Source organism: Sinohyriopsis cumingii, chromosome 10, assembly GCF_028554795.1.
Source record: "Sinohyriopsis cumingii isolate HCF-2022 chromosome 10, ASM2855479v2, whole genome shotgun sequence".
Lineage (NCBI taxonomy): Eukaryota > Metazoa > Mollusca > Bivalvia > Unionida > Unionidae > Sinohyriopsis > Sinohyriopsis cumingii.
The window spans coordinates 57,486,543-57,507,439 of NC_142970.1; the positions used below are offsets into that span (position 1 = coordinate 57,486,543).

General features: G+C 34.7%; 1 protein-coding gene across 4 annotated transcripts in view; it reads right to left on the minus strand.

The window, feature by feature from the left end:
* LOC149790198 (dual specificity calcium/calmodulin-dependent 3',5'-cyclic nucleotide phosphodiesterase 1A-like) overlaps positions 1-20,676 on the minus strand; it is a 558,379-nt gene extending 537,703 nt beyond the window's left edge. Inside the window, exons 1-2 of one of the 4 annotated variants that reach the window (XM_089972190.1) lie at positions 19,792-20,676; positions 5,522-6,458 (exon numbers count right to left, since the gene is read on the minus strand). In XM_089972190.1, coding sequence (XP_089828316.1) covers positions 5,522-5,726 — 205 coding nt within the window. In that variant the 5' untranslated portion in view covers positions 5,727-6,458; positions 19,792-20,676. The remainder of the gene's footprint in view (positions 1-5,521; positions 6,459-19,791) is intronic. The other 3 variants (XM_089972192.1, XM_089972191.1, XM_089972194.1) reach the window with 3 other exon arrangements.
* Between the last annotated feature and the right edge of the window lie 221 nt (positions 20,677-20,897).

Sequence of the window (20,897 nt, forward strand, 5' to 3'; positions counted from 1 at the left end):
TCTCCCACACCATGCGCTTAATGAGCGCCATATTTTGATTTCTTGCTTACGTTAATGCTTTATATATCATCAAACCAGAGAAGGATATCAGATTTCAAATAAAATGATAATTTAAACGAAATTAAACACAACAGTACAAATTAAATCGAACACTTTTAGAGAAAACTAATGCCCACACAGTGGTAGCAATTACTTAGCAAAAACCAACCGCCAATAGATACGTTTGCTGGATACTTTGTTATCATCTTGACGTTGTTGTTATCAAATGCTATGTATATTTAATTTGCATTGTTCTGTTTTAGTGATTTAAATTTTTTTTTCATTCTTTTATTTCATTATAAGCTCTGGGTTACGTATATTTGTAATTTTGTAGCTGACCGTGTCCAAATCAAGTTCATTTTCTACCTGACATCAATCATTGATTTTTTATAATTCTGTAAACATGTAATACATAGCTAATATTTTCTCTACGAGTATGGGTTTAATATTAGGATTATTATCTTTCCCTGAGTCAAGGACATTGTGCTTACTACTATGTTCTTTATGATAATTTTATTAAGAAACCTTTTTATTATAATTAAGATTATATCTTGCAAACATTTGAAATGTTCCAGAATGAAATTTTCCAGTAGGTAATATTTTTTTAATGTTTTTGTTTAGAAAATACTAATTGTGACCTGAGGTCAGGTAGAGGACTATATAATCGTATTACTGGAAAATTATTTATTCATGCTTTGAAATCTGTGTAGAATCAGTTGTATTATTGTTGTGTCCAGTATTTCATTGGGCTAGATTTTTATTTATTTAAATTATTTAATTCAAGTAATTATTCTTTGGACTTAAAATGTGCTCAGAAATGACATTCTTGGAAATATAGACTTGGAGTCACAGTGAACTTCAAATAAGGATATATTCTTGGATTGTATTATTGTGATTCAACAAAAGAAAGTTGGCAAATCACTACTACACAGGCAAACACAGGCACATCAACACATCCAGCGATGGATTTTTTTCTGAATATCACTAAAGTTTATTTAGAGCCTTAATCATTTGGAATTGTGTTCGAAATTCTAAGTTTATTTGGAAATTATTTCGAACTCTTCCTATTACTTATTGCAAGACCATATAGTCGTAATTATTATTGATGTGATTATGTGGATATTTATATTGAATGTTGTTGAAAAATAAATCATTGGCAAGGTACGCAATCGTGTATAGTACTTAAAAAGTCCCAAGAACAGAGTAAAGCACCCTTTCAAATCCGACCAAAATCTTTACGTTTATTAGTTACATCTATGCATAATTAATGTAAAAAACATCAGATAAGACATTTATTCGTCTAAGCAGAGGCGATTCATCTACGGCAAGGGAGATTAAAAGTCTTGCATTGGTTTAGTAAACATATTTTCAGATTCAGGTAATATCATCGTATTGCCATGACAAACACTGAACACATTATGACATTAAATGTGTAGCATTTCGAATTTCGCTTTACACGCAAGAGCCATATGAAATGAACTGAGATGGCTCCATCGACATGATTCGTACGAAATTAAGTCATTCGTGAATTGTCAAGTTTATATCGCCACTACTCGTTCCAAACCATTCCATCCATGAATTGTCAAGTCTTCATCGCAACGATTCAATCCAAATCAAGTCATCCATGCATAGTCAAGTCTGCATCGCCACGACTCGTACCAAATTAAGTCATCCATGAATGGTCCGATCTCCATCGCAAAGACTCGTTCCAAATTAAGGCATCCGTAAATTGTCGTATCTTCATCGCAATGACTCGTTCGAATCTAAGTTATAATGTTATTTTAAAACAAATCGTCAATTTTAAAATATGTGGACTCGATGTAAATGGTGTCTAGCTGCATTAACGTAAAATCCCATGAAAAACCTGATAACATCTCCAATATGTGGACTCTGTGCAAATGGTTTCTGGCGGCTATAACGTAAAACCCCATGAAAACACTTAATATATCTGCATAAAAATGTATCGCGTTTAGTGTCTAAAGCAGAATAGTAGAATAAATATTTGCAATGTATAATATTTGCCGCTTTCGCAGCAGACGAGGTTGTATTGGATACCTATATTAACGAATTACAAATATGGGCTAGGTTGTATTGTATACCTATATTAACGCATTACAAATATGGACTAGGTTGTATTGTATACCTATATTAAGGCATTACAAATATGGACTAGGTTGTATTGGATATGTATATTGACCCATTCAATATACTTTGTATATTAACCCGTTAAATATGTGGACAAGGCTTATTAGATACGTATATTAGCCTATTAAATATATAGACGAAACTATCGGATACGTATATTAATCCATAAAATATTCAGAGAGATAAACTGTTCATATACGTTGCTTGGAAATTTAACGTTACTAAAATATTGCGTCGCTATAAACTCTGTTCTCTGCTAGGAATATCCATAATCAAGTTTCAGCAATTAGTCCAATCCCACGGTAAACAACTCAAAATAATGATGGCATTCCAATGTCATTCTCCTCCCACGATGTCAAGCCAGAGACGCTTCAGCCTCGTAGAGTCATTCACGTATTGAAATGTGACAATTACTCAATACTTGTAAATCACATATATGGATCGCATGCCCCATGAGTCGAAGAATTCGTATTATTGACAACGAAATGAAAATGAATGACCTGTTTCACGCTCTTCGTTCGTATACAGATATTCATGAGCTTATCAGCTGATCAAAATGTAATTCGGTTCAGAATCTGACCTGAGATTCATATTAAAATGACTGAAATATTACGCAGTTTCCTTTTTCGGTTAACTATACGGAATTTATTAAGTTCTATGAAAATTGAAAGTTAGATAACAAAAATACCTGTATCAGCTTAATGAGATCTGTTTTCTAGATTATCGTCACGTGATGATCTGGATATGCTGACGCTGATAAATGAACACGATCTAGTAGTCAAGATAGAGTCACGGTGATAACTATAACTATAACTATATATATATATATATACATATATATATATATATATATATATATATATATATATATATATATATATATATATATATATATATATATATATATATATATATATATATATATAATGTGGGGATGTGAGGGTTTCATAATTGTGTTTCAAATGTATCTCTGCAATATTTACAAGACTTGTATTATTCGGAGTAGAAAGAATGAACCCGTTTGATATTATGTACGTATACTTCTAAGCCACATGCATGATGTCGAAGGTATTTCACTGCCACCTAAAAATGTTTCTTTTTGCCAATTCGGAACAAAGCAGGTTTACAGTTTTTATTTTTTTTTAGGAAAAAAGCTTTAGTTTTATAATTCAATATTGAATATACCTTTTATAGCGTAAGTACATACTTTGTTGGTGAAGAGGCGCTCCACAAGGGACCCGGATACGCTGTCCTATTTCTGTATTCACAATGTACATGTTCTCATGTGTTTACGATAGATTTGCTCTGTGTCAGTATCGTTTATTTGAACCGTCCATGAAAATTGTTTCTTGATAGAACTTACTGGCGGTGATGATACAAAACAATTGGCAGCGCTGATGATGGACTTTATCGTTTCGCACATCGAAGGATTTTATCGGTTGCTCTCTTCAAACTTTGCGATGTGAAACTCAAAATGGTCAGCAAGCTTTACGTTATGACTGATGGAGGTGAAGGATTTTCTTAGACGTTGACGAAACTACTATGACTTTTTTCCATGCTATAGGAATTTTCATACTTTGAAAAACTGTTCCAAATAAGTACACTTGTTTCGAAAAAAGAAATTAAAAGAAAAAGTTTTTTCTCGAACATCGGGTGGGTGTAGGTCATGCCTGTGATGTTAAAGATTACTGCCATGGTTTTACAATATGGTGATACCAAATCAGCAAACGCCTGAAGGTAATACATATGCACATATCAGCTTGCCTGAAAACACTGGTATTTGATATACATGTCTATACGATTGCCTGAAAATTATAGTAGCTGATACATATGTCCATAAGATGGCCTGCAAAAAATCTTGTAGATGAAACACATGTCCATACGATGGTCTGCAAAAATTATTGTAGGCGATATAGATGTCGATACGATTGCGTGAAACCTCTTGTAGGTGCTACATATGTCTATAAGAATGCATGAAACCTCTTGTAGGTGATACAGATGTCTATAAGAATGCATGAAACCTCTTGTAGGTGATATAGATGTCTATACGATTGCATAAAAACTCTTGTAGGTGATATAGATGTCTATACGATTGCATGAAACTCTTGTAGGTGATATAGATGTCTATACGATTGCATGAAACTCGTGTAGGTGATATAGATGTCTATACGATTGCATGAAACTATTGTAGGTGATATAGATGTCTATACGATTGCATGAAACTCTTGTAGGTGATATAGATGTCTATACGATTGCATGAAACTATTGTAGGTGATATAGATGTCTATACGATTGCATGAAACCTCTTGTAGGTGCTACATATGTCTATACGATTGCATGAAACCTCTTGTATGTAGGTGATATAGCTATCTCTCTCAGACTGCCTGAAAACGCCAATAGTGGTAGAGAGGTTTAAATCAGACTGTCTGAAAACGCCAATAGGTGGTAGAGAAATTTAAATCAAAACACCTGAAAACGCCAATAGGTGGTAGAGAGGTTTAAATTAGACTGCCTGAAAATGCCAAGAGGTGGAAGAGAGGTTAAAATCAGACTGCCTGAAAACGCCAATAGGTGGTAGAGAGGTTTAAATCAAAACACCTGAAAACGCCAATAGGTGGAAGAGAGGTTAAAATCAGACTGCCTGAAAACGCCAATAGGTGGTAGAGAGGTTTAAATCAGACTGCCTGAAAACGCCAACAGGTGGTAGAGTTTTCTATCAGACTGCCTGAAAACGCCAATAGCTGGTACAGAGGTTTATATTTTATATCACTGGCCATAATGCTAGTTTCTCACAAATACGCACACTTTATTCCACTAAAGTCACATTACCACAGTTCAGGTTATTCCACATAGCACATGATGTTGACTTAGACGTTCATTTGTTTTACTTATAGTTTTTAAAGAAAAAAAAACTTTATTTATACAATCATAATGCAATGGAAGACATACATTATATGTTCTACTTCTCTACTAGTTGAAAACCACAAAATAAATAAAGAACCAATAGAGTTCATATAATATAGTAACATATAATACATCGCTGCCAATAACAAAATATGTGTTATGTCCCCAGTTACAAATAATATAACAAGATTGGATACAACGCTAGTACTACCAAGTACCAAAAATGTTCACACACCCCCTTACAAATAAGAGAATGGTAACTCTTCAAACTATAAAAGATTTTGTTTTATAAGAAATTCTCAAAGTATGTCCATAACCGACTATTACATTCTTTAAGAACCAATTATTCGTCTGAACACTGAATATATATGAGCCAAATTATAGTGATACGTTCAATACATAACAGTGCATAGAAGAAAGGTTTCAAGCTTACCTATTGTATAGCGAACTCCTCCAAAACATGTTGAAAATGCTCGTCTTTTGCAAGGAACTGGTGAACATGGTGTCGATCGACTTTTCAATTCCTCGCCTAACTCCAGTGTTGACACACCTTCGATTCCAGTGATCGTGACTTTCGGTAGATTAGTAAGAGATCGACTTTGACCATGATGGACACTAAGGCTGGTAAGTCCAGACATCTTTTAAGTCAAAGGCAGAACATTGAGCACCTGTTCCTGACGAATTCAATGAAACGTTGTTCCGTTCATTTTTACATCGGTGACGTATTGCTGAAATGTGTCTCGTTTTCAGTGTCAAATGAAACCACCATCGCATAAAATCTCAAACCGTAAATGTTCTATTTTCGCCAAACAGATGGCGAAGTATTATTCCCGCTGTAAAGCATATGAGAGTTCTGTGTCCAACATATGTATGATATTTGGACAGCAATCAGTCTTGAACAAATACAGGTCTAACCTCAGGCCAGTTAAAAGTATGTATATATATATATTTATTTATCCCGTATTCCTGCATGAGGATGCCTGATTTGGCTGGGTCAACAAACGTATCCGTATGTCACAGATAAAACACATCCCATCATGCCTTAGTGATACATTAGTTATTTCCCAATATTCTCTCTTAACTAATGAAATTTGTGTCATCCCCTGCCGATGACATTTCGTTTTCTATTTTGCTACATTTAATTTTCTTGTCATCTAAGGCTCGTGAATATATATTTTGCTGCTGGTAAAATACAAGTCTTGTGAGTGTACACAGAGGCTATAAATTATTTAAAACATATCACTCCGCTCAATGTCTGTCCTTGTGCGCATGCCAATAATTTATTTAAAACGTTCTTAAAATTGCATAGACAAAACAATTTGATTCCCTTCAGCGCCTGGCCGCTCCCAGAATTCTGTATTTGGAGACCCCTTGGGAAATGAAAACAATTACTGTTCATTTTCATACATACATATCATAAGTAGTAACTCAAAATTATTCCTTTCAAACGCTAACCAGCCCATAGTCAAGTGCTAGGAATCTAAGCTTAGCGAACCCTTATTAACATTTACTTGCTGATATATTATTTAAACTCCTAATGTTAATTGCATTTGCGTTCAAATAGTCTCACGAAAACGACGTCAACATAAGAATGGAGAAATTGTATAGATTAAACAATATATCAAAATAAACCCATGTATATGGTAATATTTTGGATGGCTTTACAACAATCGGTTGTCTTGTTACTGATTTAGATAGACTGTCCTAATATAAGGAAGGATAACTATGCAATCAAACTAATCATGAACATTGTCGGGAACAAACACACATTTCATTTGAGGACATTCACATAAAATTGAAAAGTTTTATTTTGTATGTAAATAACAATGCCCCGTCATGTCAAACTCAAATAGATAAGATTGCCAAAGCTGTGTTAAATTGTAACCTGCAAAGTTCTCAAACCAATTTATCAATGTCATTATAACCATTAGAAAAACTTTTCTCCCTAAATGACATGTTCTTACCCGGATTGCAGTATCAGATTTAAGACCGGCTTGTATTAACAAAACGAGTTTTGAAATCTGCTCACCATCGGGGAGGTAAATAACGTGGTGATTATGGGATAGTTTGACCAGTTCATAAATACAGACCATGGGTGGAGAATATTTCCTTTTTGGATGCAGGAGTCCAGATCAAATAAACTAATAGCCAGGCTAGTGCATGAGAAAAAAAAAACTTGATGGCGTATTCAGCGACAATTCCTCTTTTTCACAAATTTTACAGAATTTAACATGAAAACAAAATATTACAAATGTGTAAATCACATGTAGCCATTCCTTTGTGAGAACTAAGCGGAAGTCAATAACTAAAGGTGCAACAAAGTCATCTTTCTTTTGTAGAGTCCTCTGTATTTATATCTGCATTTACATCTGTATTTACACTACCATCTGGATTTGCATTAACATGTTTCCATTTCTCAACCAAAAGAAAACAAATAAAAACAAACAACAAACAGAATGGAAAACCCTTTGTAACTCAGAAGAGCTCAGATTGTACACATGTATTAGGGACTGTACTTTGGCAATTATTTAAACTGCAACACGTTTCACTTTGTTCTTTGGCGACCATTTAACCGACCTTAATTGTTGGTGGATGACGTAATTGTTTAAAAGAAAGTATAACTCATCAAGCAATATTGTTAAGACAATGAAAAGGAAGAACATTACACTTCGAAATGAAATCCTTTGCTACACTGCAAGCATCAATTAAAGTCCGGGATACTGCAAACATCAATTAAAATCGACAATGAAATATTTTGCCAGAACCGCAAACATTAATTAAAGTCCGAGATGAAATCTTTTGCCAGCACTGTAAACTTCAATTAAAACGAGAGATGAAATCCTTTGCCCACACTACAAACTTCAATTAAGGTTCGAGGTGAAATCCTCTGCCAACACTGCAAACTTCAACGAAGAATCGTTGGAAACAATAATGAGACAAGGTACATTTTTGTTCTACTATGACAAAATCTCAGCAATGCCAGTTTGATATAGTACTTGGTATTTTTAAATAGTACCCGGTACTGAATGTTGTGATTTTGGAATAAAATAAATTAGTACAACATACAAACAGGTGGTAAATAATAATAATAATAATAATAATAATAATAATAATAATAATAATAATAATAATAAAAATCATCGTCGTCGTCGTCATCATCATCATCATCATCATCATCAATAGTATTGATTAGATTACAGACAACCATGAATAAAACACCGAGGCCTAAATTTCGTTTATTAGAAAGTAAAAGCAAAAGTAATGATAATAATACAAACTAACGTGTAACATTTAGATGTGCATTTCTCAAACCTTAGAGATAACGTCATGTTCATTAAAAAAAAAAAATATATTAACCGCTCCGGTGGCCTAGTGGTTAGAGCGTCCGCCTCGGATGCGGGAGGTCATGGGTTCGATCCCCGGCCGAGTCATACCAAAGACTTACAAAAATGGTACTAACAACTGCTTCGCTTGGCGCTCAGCATTAAGAGGTTAGTGTTAGGACTGGTCGGCCCGGTGTCAGGATAATGTGACTGGGTGGGACATCATGCTACATGTCTGCGGCATGATGCCCCAGTGCTAGACATAACTATAAACTGCCACATTGCAGACATCGTAGCGATATGACTGGAAAATTGTTAAAGCTACGTTAAAAATCCAAATCACATCCAAATCACACAAAAATATATTAATATAATGATGATGAGCGTATTTTGAATATTATGTAAATTTTGTTACATATTCAAGCATCACTTTAGCAAGTGCTTACAAGAATTAATTTTAAAAAAATAGGCTGCGAATCTTTAGTAACTTGATTGCAAAAATCAATTTTTAGATAGTTTCGTTACAGCGTTCATCGAAATGGAATGACTAAATCCAATTTCACCAGATTGATGAAATTACTGGTAGTAATTTCACAAATGCATCTGCATCAGTTTGTCTCTCCCAGCGGATTTTAGCAAATTTTTCATACTGTTCAATACAATCTTTCAATCTGCACTGGTGTATTGTACGTTTATCGCACGCAGAATATTTCAAGATTAGTTGAATACAAGGTTCGGTTTTTCATAAGATTTAACAGTTCTACCATTCCAGTGAATGCAGCACTGTTTGAGAAAGCCATGTGGAATAGGTCTAACCATATCAGTACGCTTAGTGAATAACCTCATTATACTTAGGATAAAGTACACTTGTGCAATTTTTCTATTTCATTAATATCAAAAAAACAATGCTAATTTATAAACGGTATTTAATCAAAGGTTTTGCCCCCCTCCCCCCCCAAAGCATGGCTTATACAATGATTTATGGCTATGTTTATGCTCGTTCTGATGACATACAAACTGCAAGGAAATGCTACGTATTTCCCTGGTCACGTGCACACACACCTTCGGCCATATTTTGCCGCCATTATTTTCCTGGTTCGAAATGAGAGAAATAATTCATAATGTTCTGGTGTGGGAGAATAGAAACCCCACAATCGTGATCAGATATTTGTTAACCGGGAACTCGATAAAGCGGTGCTTTTTTGACTCGATAAAGCGGTGCCTCGTTCAAATTCTGATGGGGGAAATTTACTTCTCCCACGCCTGTACAAATGATATATTTTTGTACTGTCACATGACCACCGTGCTATTTCGTTTCATGAGATAAGATTTCAAAGGTTCGAAATGTGCCAAACACTGCAACTACTCAAGGAACTTGCATAGGACACGTGGGCAATACTAAAACATTTTTCAGTTTGATAGTGTCTGAGACACACCAATAAACCTGAAAGTCATTTCCTCTGCACTTTTTTTAATAAATGCCAGTATAAATTTTGTTATGTGATTATCAACCTACTTTGCTAGTAAAATATTAAGTATTACGTATCAACCTATTTGACTAGTAAAAAATATGCATTTACCTATCAACCTATTTGAATACTAAATTATTAGGTATTTACCTATCAACCTATTTGACAAGTACCATAATATATGTTGACCTATCAGCCTATTTGACCAGTAAAATAGCAAGTATTTGTCTATCAACATATTTGACCAGTAAGATAGTATATATTTACCAATCAACCTATTTGACTAGTAAAATAGTAGGTATTTACCTATCGACATATTTGACGGGTACCATAGTAAATATTTACCTTTGAGCCTATTTGATTAGTAAAAATAGTATCCATTTATCTATCAACCTACTTGACTAGTAATAATATTATGTATTTACCTATCAACCTATTTGACTAGTAAAATAGTATCTATTTATCTATCAACCTACTTGACTAGTAATACTATTATGTATTTACCTATCAACCTATTTGACTAGTAAAATAGTATCTATTTACCTATTATCGATGTAATTCTCTTGCATGTCCTTCAATTTTGAGGTAGTTTTATCGTTTTGAATATATGCGCTAATCCGTGAAATGTTACCAAAGTTCTGCACGACTGTTGGAGATTGGTGAGCGAGTTGTGGCTACTGTTCGTGGGGCAATTCATAAAAGTGTTCCATTCACAGTGGACGATATTTCTGTTATTACGGGCATTGGTTCTTCAGCTGTTTGTTTTTTTGTTGTTGTTGATACACTGAGGAATCATTGTAAACTCAGAAAAGTTTGTGCAAAAATAAGAAGCACATTTTTTGATGGATGGTTACACACAGACTCAGATTAGTATGATTTGGAGACCGCCATGCGGTTGGAAGTGCAATTTGCCAGTGTAAGAGCAACATACCAAAGGCGAATACAAAATGTCATTTAATAATTGGATAACCACATTATAAGCGTGTGCAGCGGTGCACGGAGAGCACTCTAAGATTACTGATGTACTGTTCACTTAAAAAACTATTGTGTGTGTGTGTGTGTGTGTGTGTGTGTGTGTGCTTGATTTAACTTTTTAATTTAGCTTTAACATTGTTTCATTCATATCGTTACGAAGTCTGCAGTGTGGCAGTTTATAGTGATGTCTAGGACTGGGGTATCATGCCGCAGATATGTAGTATGATGTCACACCGAGTCACATTATCCTGACAGCAGGCTGGCCAGTCATAACACTAACCTCTTAACGTCGAGCGCCAAGCGAGACAGTTTCTGCACCATTTTCATGTCTTTGTTATGACTCGGCCAGGGTTCGATCCCGCGACCTCCCACATCTGAGGCGGACGCTCTAACCACTATGTCCCCCGAAAGCGGTCACTATATTGTACAGCGCACTCATATTCCGAAATTTTTAAATACCCTCGTATTACCGGTGATTGTCCTTTAGGAAAGAGGAGAAAGATCAGACTAGTTGATTTCCTATAAGGATAAACTTACATAAATGATTCCTCAATAAGCAATGCAATTTACATTCAATTTATAGAGCTACAATGACCATAGGTCATAACAGAGTCTCTGATGTGTAGACCTTCTAGTCAAAGATGTGAACATAATGTGTTCTTTATAAACACAGATCCACTGTTATATATATATATCTATATATATCTATATATATATATATATATATCTCTATATCTCTCTCTCTCTCTCTCTCTCTCTCTCTCTCTCTCTCTATATATATATATATATATATATATATATATATATATATATATATATATATATATATATATATATATATATGATTGTTTCAGGTGGTCTGTCTGGAATGATTAATTTAATATCTAACTGAAGTGTTTTATATTCAGTGTTGCTCTATTGCTCCGTTTCAATTTATCATATAATAATTACCGTGTAATTAAATTTATCATATACTAATTACCTAGTAATTAAATTTATCGTATGTTAATTACCTAGTATTTAAGCTTATCACTAATAATTAGCTTGTATTTAAATTTATCTTGCATTGAAATATATCGCATTCATATTTACCTTGTATATAAATTTATCACATTCATATTTACCTTGTATATAAATTTATCACATTCATATTTACATTGTCAATAAATTTATCACATTCATATTTACATTGTATGTGGAGTTATCAAATCATAATTACATTGTATCTTTCGGTAAACACTAGATTTTTTAAATCCAGCTTCTGGAACTAACTGATTTGGTTCCTGGTCTCGTTCAGTTACCCATGCTCACAAGCAAGAATCGTCACACGCGATAACATAATCCTTCCTATCTCTTTCTTCCTCTTCAATTAAAGACAGGAAATGTGCAAAACAAATCATGAACCAGGCAGGAAAATATTTCTGAGCCCGGAACATGCAATATTGAAATATATTATTTCGCGAATTAAAAATATAAAATAGCTTTTTTGCTGTCGGCGTAATTTAAAACACTGTCACAAACTTATCGACATGGATTATCTAGCTATTCAGCTGAAAGCGTGGCAATTGATCAATTTATCTGTGTCAGAGTCTTCAACATTTTGGTGAACTGTTACAGGTAACGAGGACTTAAAACAGATATTTGTTTTAATACCATGCTATTTTTCACAAACAAAATTGTTATACAGACCATTGATTCCAAGTGTGCAATGTGACACATTCATCGTTACACAGCAAACACAGAACTAGTAAACATACCAGTGTTATGTGAAACGTACAACATGTTTCGTTAATGATACAACCTTATGTAGCAAAAAACAGAACTAAATAAACAGACCAGTGTTATGTGAATCGCACAACATGTTTCATTGAAGATATAACCTTACGTAGCAAACATAAAACTATTAAACAGACCACTGTTTTGTGAAGTGCACAACATGATTCATTTAACCTTACTTAGCAATCACAGAACGATTAAACAGACCAATATTTCTGAAGTTTGTAAAATGATAACTTCTGTAGCAACTACACAGACAGGTATTTAAGAAATTTGTAAAATGATATATTGAGCATATATTCCGTATGTCGCAAACACGAAGAAAGCACTAGAGACCATGTCATATTTAGGTTCATTTTCCTGAGCAAAACGAAAATCACCGATACTGTAACTTATTGATGCAGTGAGTTGCAAATCTGAGAATATTTTCATTTAAATGTTCTGTCTTTGCACCTATCAGTGATTAAAAATTATTGACTAAACACGAATGTAGTATTGTCGATTTAATGCAAAGACAGTCACGCACAAGCCAAATCCTGGTCAATTTATTTTGTCATAGGTTTTTATACAAGGCTGTTCTCATCAAAAGTATTCATTCCCTCCTTAAGTTCAGTCTGTAGAATGTAGACACATATACCCACATGACAACGATAATGCCAGCAGTTGCCGTTGTCGTCATATATCATCTAACAGGAGTCATTTATTTCAAAATTGCTTATTAGATTTACAAAGTGCTCATTGATATTTTGGACTGAATCGCTATTTTGGGATTATCGTGAATTCATTCAAAGACATTATTTTGGGATTATCGTGAATTTATTCAAAGACATTCTGGATTATATTATTCTGATATATAAAGAGTGTTGGCACATCAGCATATTCTAGACTATTGTACATTAACACATTCAGTACTAGAATTCCTTCGGAACGCTATACTTTTGTGTTTGTAAATATATATATATATATATATATATATATATATATATATATATATATATATATATATATATATATATATATATATATATATATATATATATATATATATATATATAATGTATTTTGTGTGCTTGACCGTTGTCTGTACTTAAGGGTAGTATAGAAATGACCTACCTGACTATAAGCATTTTTTAAACATCGATTCTTTTTCTGTAAAAAGCCAAAACAGCTAAAACAGTCTCTATGTATATAGGTTTAATACTAGGACCATTATTAATAGAAACATTCATATAATTGGGTCTGGATCAAGGTTATTGGAATTCCCCAATAAATATACCTGGCCCACCTGATATATTCAATATCCTATATTATAATTCTAGTAAACGACCTTCTAATTCTAACTGAAGGTATGTTCTCTAAATCTTAGGAAGTTTCAAGAAGGTTCTTTTCTATTAGGTAATTTTTTGCTTGTTTTAGTAAACGATAATTGTGACATCTTGGCATCTCTTACATGGACCACATCACAAATGAAGAAGTGCGTAACGCCATCAGGGGCGAAGTAGGCCAATATGAGGACCCCCTCACCACCGTCAAAACGAGAAAGCTGAAATGGTATGGCCATGTCACTACAGCCAACAGTCTATCCACAACAGTCCTGCAGTGTAGCGTCCAGGGTGGCAGAAGGAGAGGTAGACAAAGAAAAAAGTGGACTGACAACATCACAGAATGGACCAGGAAAAGTTTTGCGGAGACACAGGCATTGGCACATGATCAAGACAAGTGGAGGGAACTGGTCAGATGTTCAGCAGCACAGTGCCTCAACGACCACACTAGGTCATGAGATCGATGATGATGATGATGATGATGATGATGAATTGTGACATGGGGCTAGGTACATAAATAGATAATCTTTTACTGGAACAATTATTAAATCGTCCTTTAAGATCTAGCAGAATCAGTTGTATTATTGTTGCGTTCAGAATTGTATTGGGTGGATTTTTATTTATTCAAAGTATTTAATTAAAGTGATTCTTAAAAAAAAAAAAGAAACATTCTTGTAAATAGAGGCTTGACTTTATAGCGAAATGTCAAACAATGACTTAATACTTTGACTGTTGTACATCACCATGGCAGGGACTACCACAGGCACATAAACAAACTTCCAGTGTTGGATTTAATTTGGATTTCATCAAACGTTTATTCAGAACATTAATTTATTATAACTTGTGCTTGTATTTCTTGGATTATATAGAATTTAATTCACATTACAGTAAGTTGTTTTTCTACATTTTCACTCCGTGTGTTAGAGGAAAAATTAATTTGTTGAATTTTACAAAGCTCGCTCCTTCTCACTATTTTCTATTACTTATTTTAAGACCATATAGTCGTAACAAAGCTCGCTCCTTCTCACTATTTTATATTACTTATTTTAAGACCATCTAGTCGTAATAATATAAATTGTTTACCTGTGTTTAGAAGCAAAACATGTTTAAGTTAAATTAACAATACTGATTTATAGTCTATGCATCTAAATACTGAAATGAACCTTAAGACGGCTTGTCTGACAAGCACTGAATCTCATTTGCCAGTTTATAGGTTTCAGTCCTTTTCTTCAACTGTGTTGATTAATCGTGTATATTTATTATTTGTCAGTTGAGCACGTGGCCTACAAAACTTGAATAAAAGTTTATAAATGAGACCTAACATGGCACAACATATTAATGTGGACAACTTGACGGTGAAATATTGTATGATTGTTATAGCATATGAGTAGCACTGTCTGAAGTTACGTTTACTCAGGGGCTCCGAGTGGCCGAGTGGTCTAAAGCGCTCTCCGTTACGGATCACTGCCATCTCACCTCTGTTTGCGTGGGTTCGAGTCTCGGATTCAGCCAATACGGGTATGTGAGAAAGCTTGCCAGTAGCTTCTCGTGGTTCTTTCCGGGGTTTTCCCAGGTTCTTCCTCCACCATTAATACTGGCCGCCATGTATAGCCTATCGTGTGCTAAAAACTGGCGTTAAACCCCACAACAGCAACAAAAAAACAGTTACGTTTACTCTACACTTATATTAATCAATCCATGCATGGCAGATGTATATATATATTCCTGTCAAGTGTACTTGCTGGATCAAGTACACTTGACAGGAATATATATATATATATATATATATATATATATATATATATATATATATATATATATATATATATATATATATATATATATATATATATATATATATATATATATGCATCTTAACGTATACACTCACTAACTCACTAAAGATTTGTTCAAATTGGCGTTAACAAATAAATCATTAGTTTGGTAAGTTTATCCTGATTTTGATAACAGAAGAATAACCCAAAACTTATCTCTAGACGTGTAATGACCTATGCTATTGATATATAACATATACTTGCTTGATCTGCAGGTAGTGATAATGTACTTGTGTCGTGGATATTAATGTTAAACAGCCTTGATTTCGTGCCCGATTTGCAAGTTGTTGGCTAATGTACTTGTGTCGTGGATATTAATGTTAAACAGCCTTGATTTCATGCCCGATTTGCACGTTGTTGGCTAATGTACTTGTGTCTTGGATATTAATGTTAAACAGCCTTGCTTTCGTGCCCGATTTGCACGTTGTTGGCTAATGTACTTGTGTCTTGGATATTAATGTTAAACAGCCTCGATTTCGTGCCCGATTTGCACGTTGTTGGCTAATGTACTTGTGTCGTGGATATTAATGTTAAACAGCCTTGCTTTCGTGCCCGATTTGCACTTTGTTGGCTAATGTACTTGTGTCGTGGATATTAATGTTAAACAGCCTTGATTTCTTGCCCGATTTGCACGTTGTTGGCTAATGTACTTGTGTCGTGTATATTAATGTTAAACAGCCTTGATTTCGTGTCCGACATGCACGTTGTTGGCCTAATATGTTGAAGAAGAGTTAATAATGTTAAACAGCCTCATCATGATTTTCCTGTCCTTTTTTATTTCGTTGATAGACGCAATATGTCCATGAAAGCAATATTTCAGTTATATTTTTTCTTCAGTTTCTAATTACGCCGATAATGATGGTATTATCGTTGTCACGTAGGCCTATGTTTGGATATACGGGCAACAACATATTTAAAGGAGCACGTTTGCAGTACATGTAAGCTCATTATTAGAACCGTGTATCAATTTAAATTATTGCAATATCTTTTTTCAGACCTAAAATCCATTTCTAGGCTTATTTATATTTACCTTTTTGATCATACTGCAGAGACCGCGAAGGAACAATTAGTTGAAATACCTAACTTGTATAATTTCATACCTTGTCAAAATACACGCCAGCTATATGTTGGTATATAACTTGTATTCATTCGTAACTTGCCACAACAAACAACAGCTATCCTTTGGCATATATAAATCTTATCTATTAGAACCTTCTCAAAATACACATCAGCCATCCGTTGGTACATATAACTTGTACCTTGTCACAATAAACACCAGTTATCCGTTGGTACATATAATCTGTACCTTGTCCCAATAAACACCAGTTATCCGTTGGTGCGTATAACTTGTACCTTGTCCCAATAAATACCAGTTATCCGTTGGTACATATAATCTATACCTTATCCCAATAAACACCAGTTATCCGTTGGTGCATATAACTTGTACCTTGTCCCAACAAACACCAGTTATCAGTTGGTACATATAATCTATACCTTGTCACAATAAACACCAGTTATCAGTTGGTACATATAATCTGTACCTTGTCCCAACAAACACCAGTTATCCCTGGTGCATATAACTTGTACCTTGTCCCAATAAACACCAGTTATCCGTTGGTACATATAATCTATACCTTGTCCCAATAAACACCAGTTATCCGTTGGTGCATATAACTTGTACCTTGTCCCAATAAACACCAGTTATCAGTTGGTACATATAATCTGTACCTTGTCCCAATAAACACCAGTTATCCGTTGGTGCATATAACTTGTACCTTGCCACAATAAACACCGGTTATCAGCTGGTACATATAATCTGTACCTTGTCCCAATAAACACCAGTTATCCGTTGGTGCATATAACTTGTACCTTGCCACAATAAACACCAGTTATCCGTTGGTACATATAATCTATACCTTGTCCCAATAAACACCAGTTATCCGTTGGTGCATATAACTTGTACCTTGCCACAATAAACACCAGTTATCAGTTAGTACATATAATCTGTACCTTGTCACAATAAACACCAGTTATCCGTTGGTGCATATGACCTGTACCTTGTCCCAATAAACACCAGTTATCCGTTGGTACATATAATCTATACCTTGTCCCAATAAACACCAGTTATCCGTTGGTGCATATAACTTGTACCTTGCCACAATAAACACCAGTTATCAGTTAGTACATATAATCTGTACCTTGTCACAATAAACACCAGTTATCCGTTGGTGCATATGACCTGTACCTTGTCCCAATAAACACCAGTTATCCGTTGGTACATATAATCTATACCTTGTCCCAATAAACACTAGTTATCCGTTGGTGCATATAACTTGTACCTTGTCCCAAAAAACACCAGTTATCAGCTGGTACATATAATCTGTACCTTGTCCCAATAAACACCAGTTATCCGTTGGTGCATATAACTTGTACCTTGCCACAATAAACACCAGTTATCCGTTGGTACATATAATCTATACCTTGTCCCAATAAACACCAGTTATCCGTTGGTGCATATAACTTGTACCTTGCCACAATAAACACCAGTTATCAGTTGGTACATATAATCTGTACCTTGTCACAATAAACACCAGTTATCCGTTGGTGCATATGACCTGTACCTTGTCCCAATAAACACCAGTTATCCGTTGGTACATATAATCTATACCTTGTCCCAATAAACACCAGTTATCCGTTGGTGCATATAACTTGTACCTTGTCCCAAAAAACACCAGTTATCAGTTGGTACATATAATCTGTACCTTGTCCCAATAAACACCAGTTATCAGTTGGTGCATATAACTTGTACCTTGTCACAATAAACACCAGTTATCAGTTGGTGCATATAACTTGTACCTTGTCACACAAAAAAACAGTTATCAGTTGGTGCATATAACTTGTACCTTGTCACAATAAACACCAGTTATCAGTTGGTGCATATAACTTGTACCTTGTCGCAATAAACACCAGTTGGTGCATATACCCTAAGGCTAGAGCTTGACTATCCTTGCTAAAACACTGAAACATGCCAACATCATGATGGAAGTAGATATTCATTTTTTTTTCAACCAAGAGAGCTAACGCCATCCACAGACTTCACAATTACAAAAAGTGCTTCTTTTTTAAAGTCATAATACAATCTTGCACTTGATTCAATTCATAACAGCCTCCATGAAATGAAATATCCTTGTAACGCTTCAAAATGACACTCTGTAACAATGGTCTACATAATGTCAAATCATAAGCGTGTACGTGTTTGTGTGCGTTTGGAGGGTGGGGTAAATTAAATAGGTTGTGCGTAAACGGACGATTTAATGGGAATACAGTTTCATGAAGTCATACTGGTTTCCACATTATTGTTCATCAGTAATACATTTCATGTGATGAATATATGTTTCCTATGAAAATATCCAAATTAAATCCTCCGCTAACATTATTGATTTGGAAGAATTTCAAATGCTAGAACAATGTTTTGTACAATTTTTTCTGGTTTTTTTTTTTTTTTTTATGTCTGACGTACCAATAACATTCCAGCCATGTTTAACTCGTACCAACCATATTTAACTCGTATAATTAAAAAGATCCATTACGGGCAAGTGTTTTTACTTCAATGCATCAAAGCCCATAACTCTAATTGGAAAACAGTAGCCCTATACTTGTTCACGCTATTAAACATGAAGATAAATTATTGAAACAAAACCTAGTAATAATCACAAAACAACAAGGAGTAAGTGTCGGAATTGTCTCGTATTGTCTCGTATTGTCTTCGCCTTACATTTTAACTAATTCAGTGCAACTCGTATGCTTTAGATGCATGTAATGGAGGGAATAAAAATCGTAACCGGCAAAAGGAGAGAGAGAGAGAGAGAGAGAGAGAGAGAGAGAGAGAGAGAGAGAGAGAGAGAATTTGTAATCAGCTCTGGAAATAAGACTATCATTTTAAACTTGACTATTTGGTGATCTGTAAGGCATTATTTTCATCAACCTGATTCTGAGTTTATACCTTTTTCCGATTGGCAAACGAGTTGGATGAATTACATTTCCTCGATCTATAACTGTAGATCATAAATAGCGGAAATATCACCATGAGATGAAACACTTCCACGCTTTCTAACTGCAAATGAATTGACAGAATTCCACGTTCACTAGTTCCAGAACATATTTCCAAGGAAGTCTAGAGATACTAAATGATATTATATTTTAAAAGTACTGCCGAGAGACACGACACAAACAACACCTATATCCATTTTACAGAGCTACGAACAATTTCCCATCAATCAGCACGTCATGATGATTCTCACTATTTCCAAACGTGACGACAATAATTTCAGCTACCACGTATGTAAATCCATATCCATATTTGTGAGTAAATGAATTGCCACGGTGAGTGAGAAGTGATTGGACTTCAGTTGCTTCGTGTATTATTGATTTAAGCAAATGAATGGTCACAGTGGGAATACAAAATATTTTCTCCAACATTTAGACCAGGTAATTCGTTGATATGTGTACTGCACACATGCCTTCCTACAGTTGTCTTTTCTATGTATGGGAGTGTGTTTACGCAGTTCATGCCCTTGCAGTGAAAGGTAAACATAATACCATTCGGCAGGCGAAACGGATTCAAGTAAATCAGTCAGAACTTACAGTAACATCCATCTCTAAATTGCCGTATATATCAAACGATACTCACTCAAGTGCAATTTCCTACTCTCTTTCTTCGTCATAATTCCCTAGACCGCTCTGGTGCCTTAGTGGTTGGAGCGTCCGCCTTGGATGCGGGAGGTCGTGGGTTCAATCCAAGGCCAAGTCATACCAAAGACTTGTAAAAATAGTACTAACAGTTGCCTCGCTTGTAGTTCAGCGTTAAGAGGTTAGATTTAGGATTGTCCGGCCTGGTGTCAGGATAATGTGACTGGGTGGGACATCATGCTACATGTCTGGGACATGATGCCCCAGTGCTAGACATCACTATAAACTGCCACATTGCAGACATCGTAGCGATATGATTGAAAAGTGTTAAAGCTAATTTAAAAATATAAATCACATAACATCACACACGCCATAATTCGCAACAGACGTTTTTACGTCAAACTTACATAACTGAAGTTT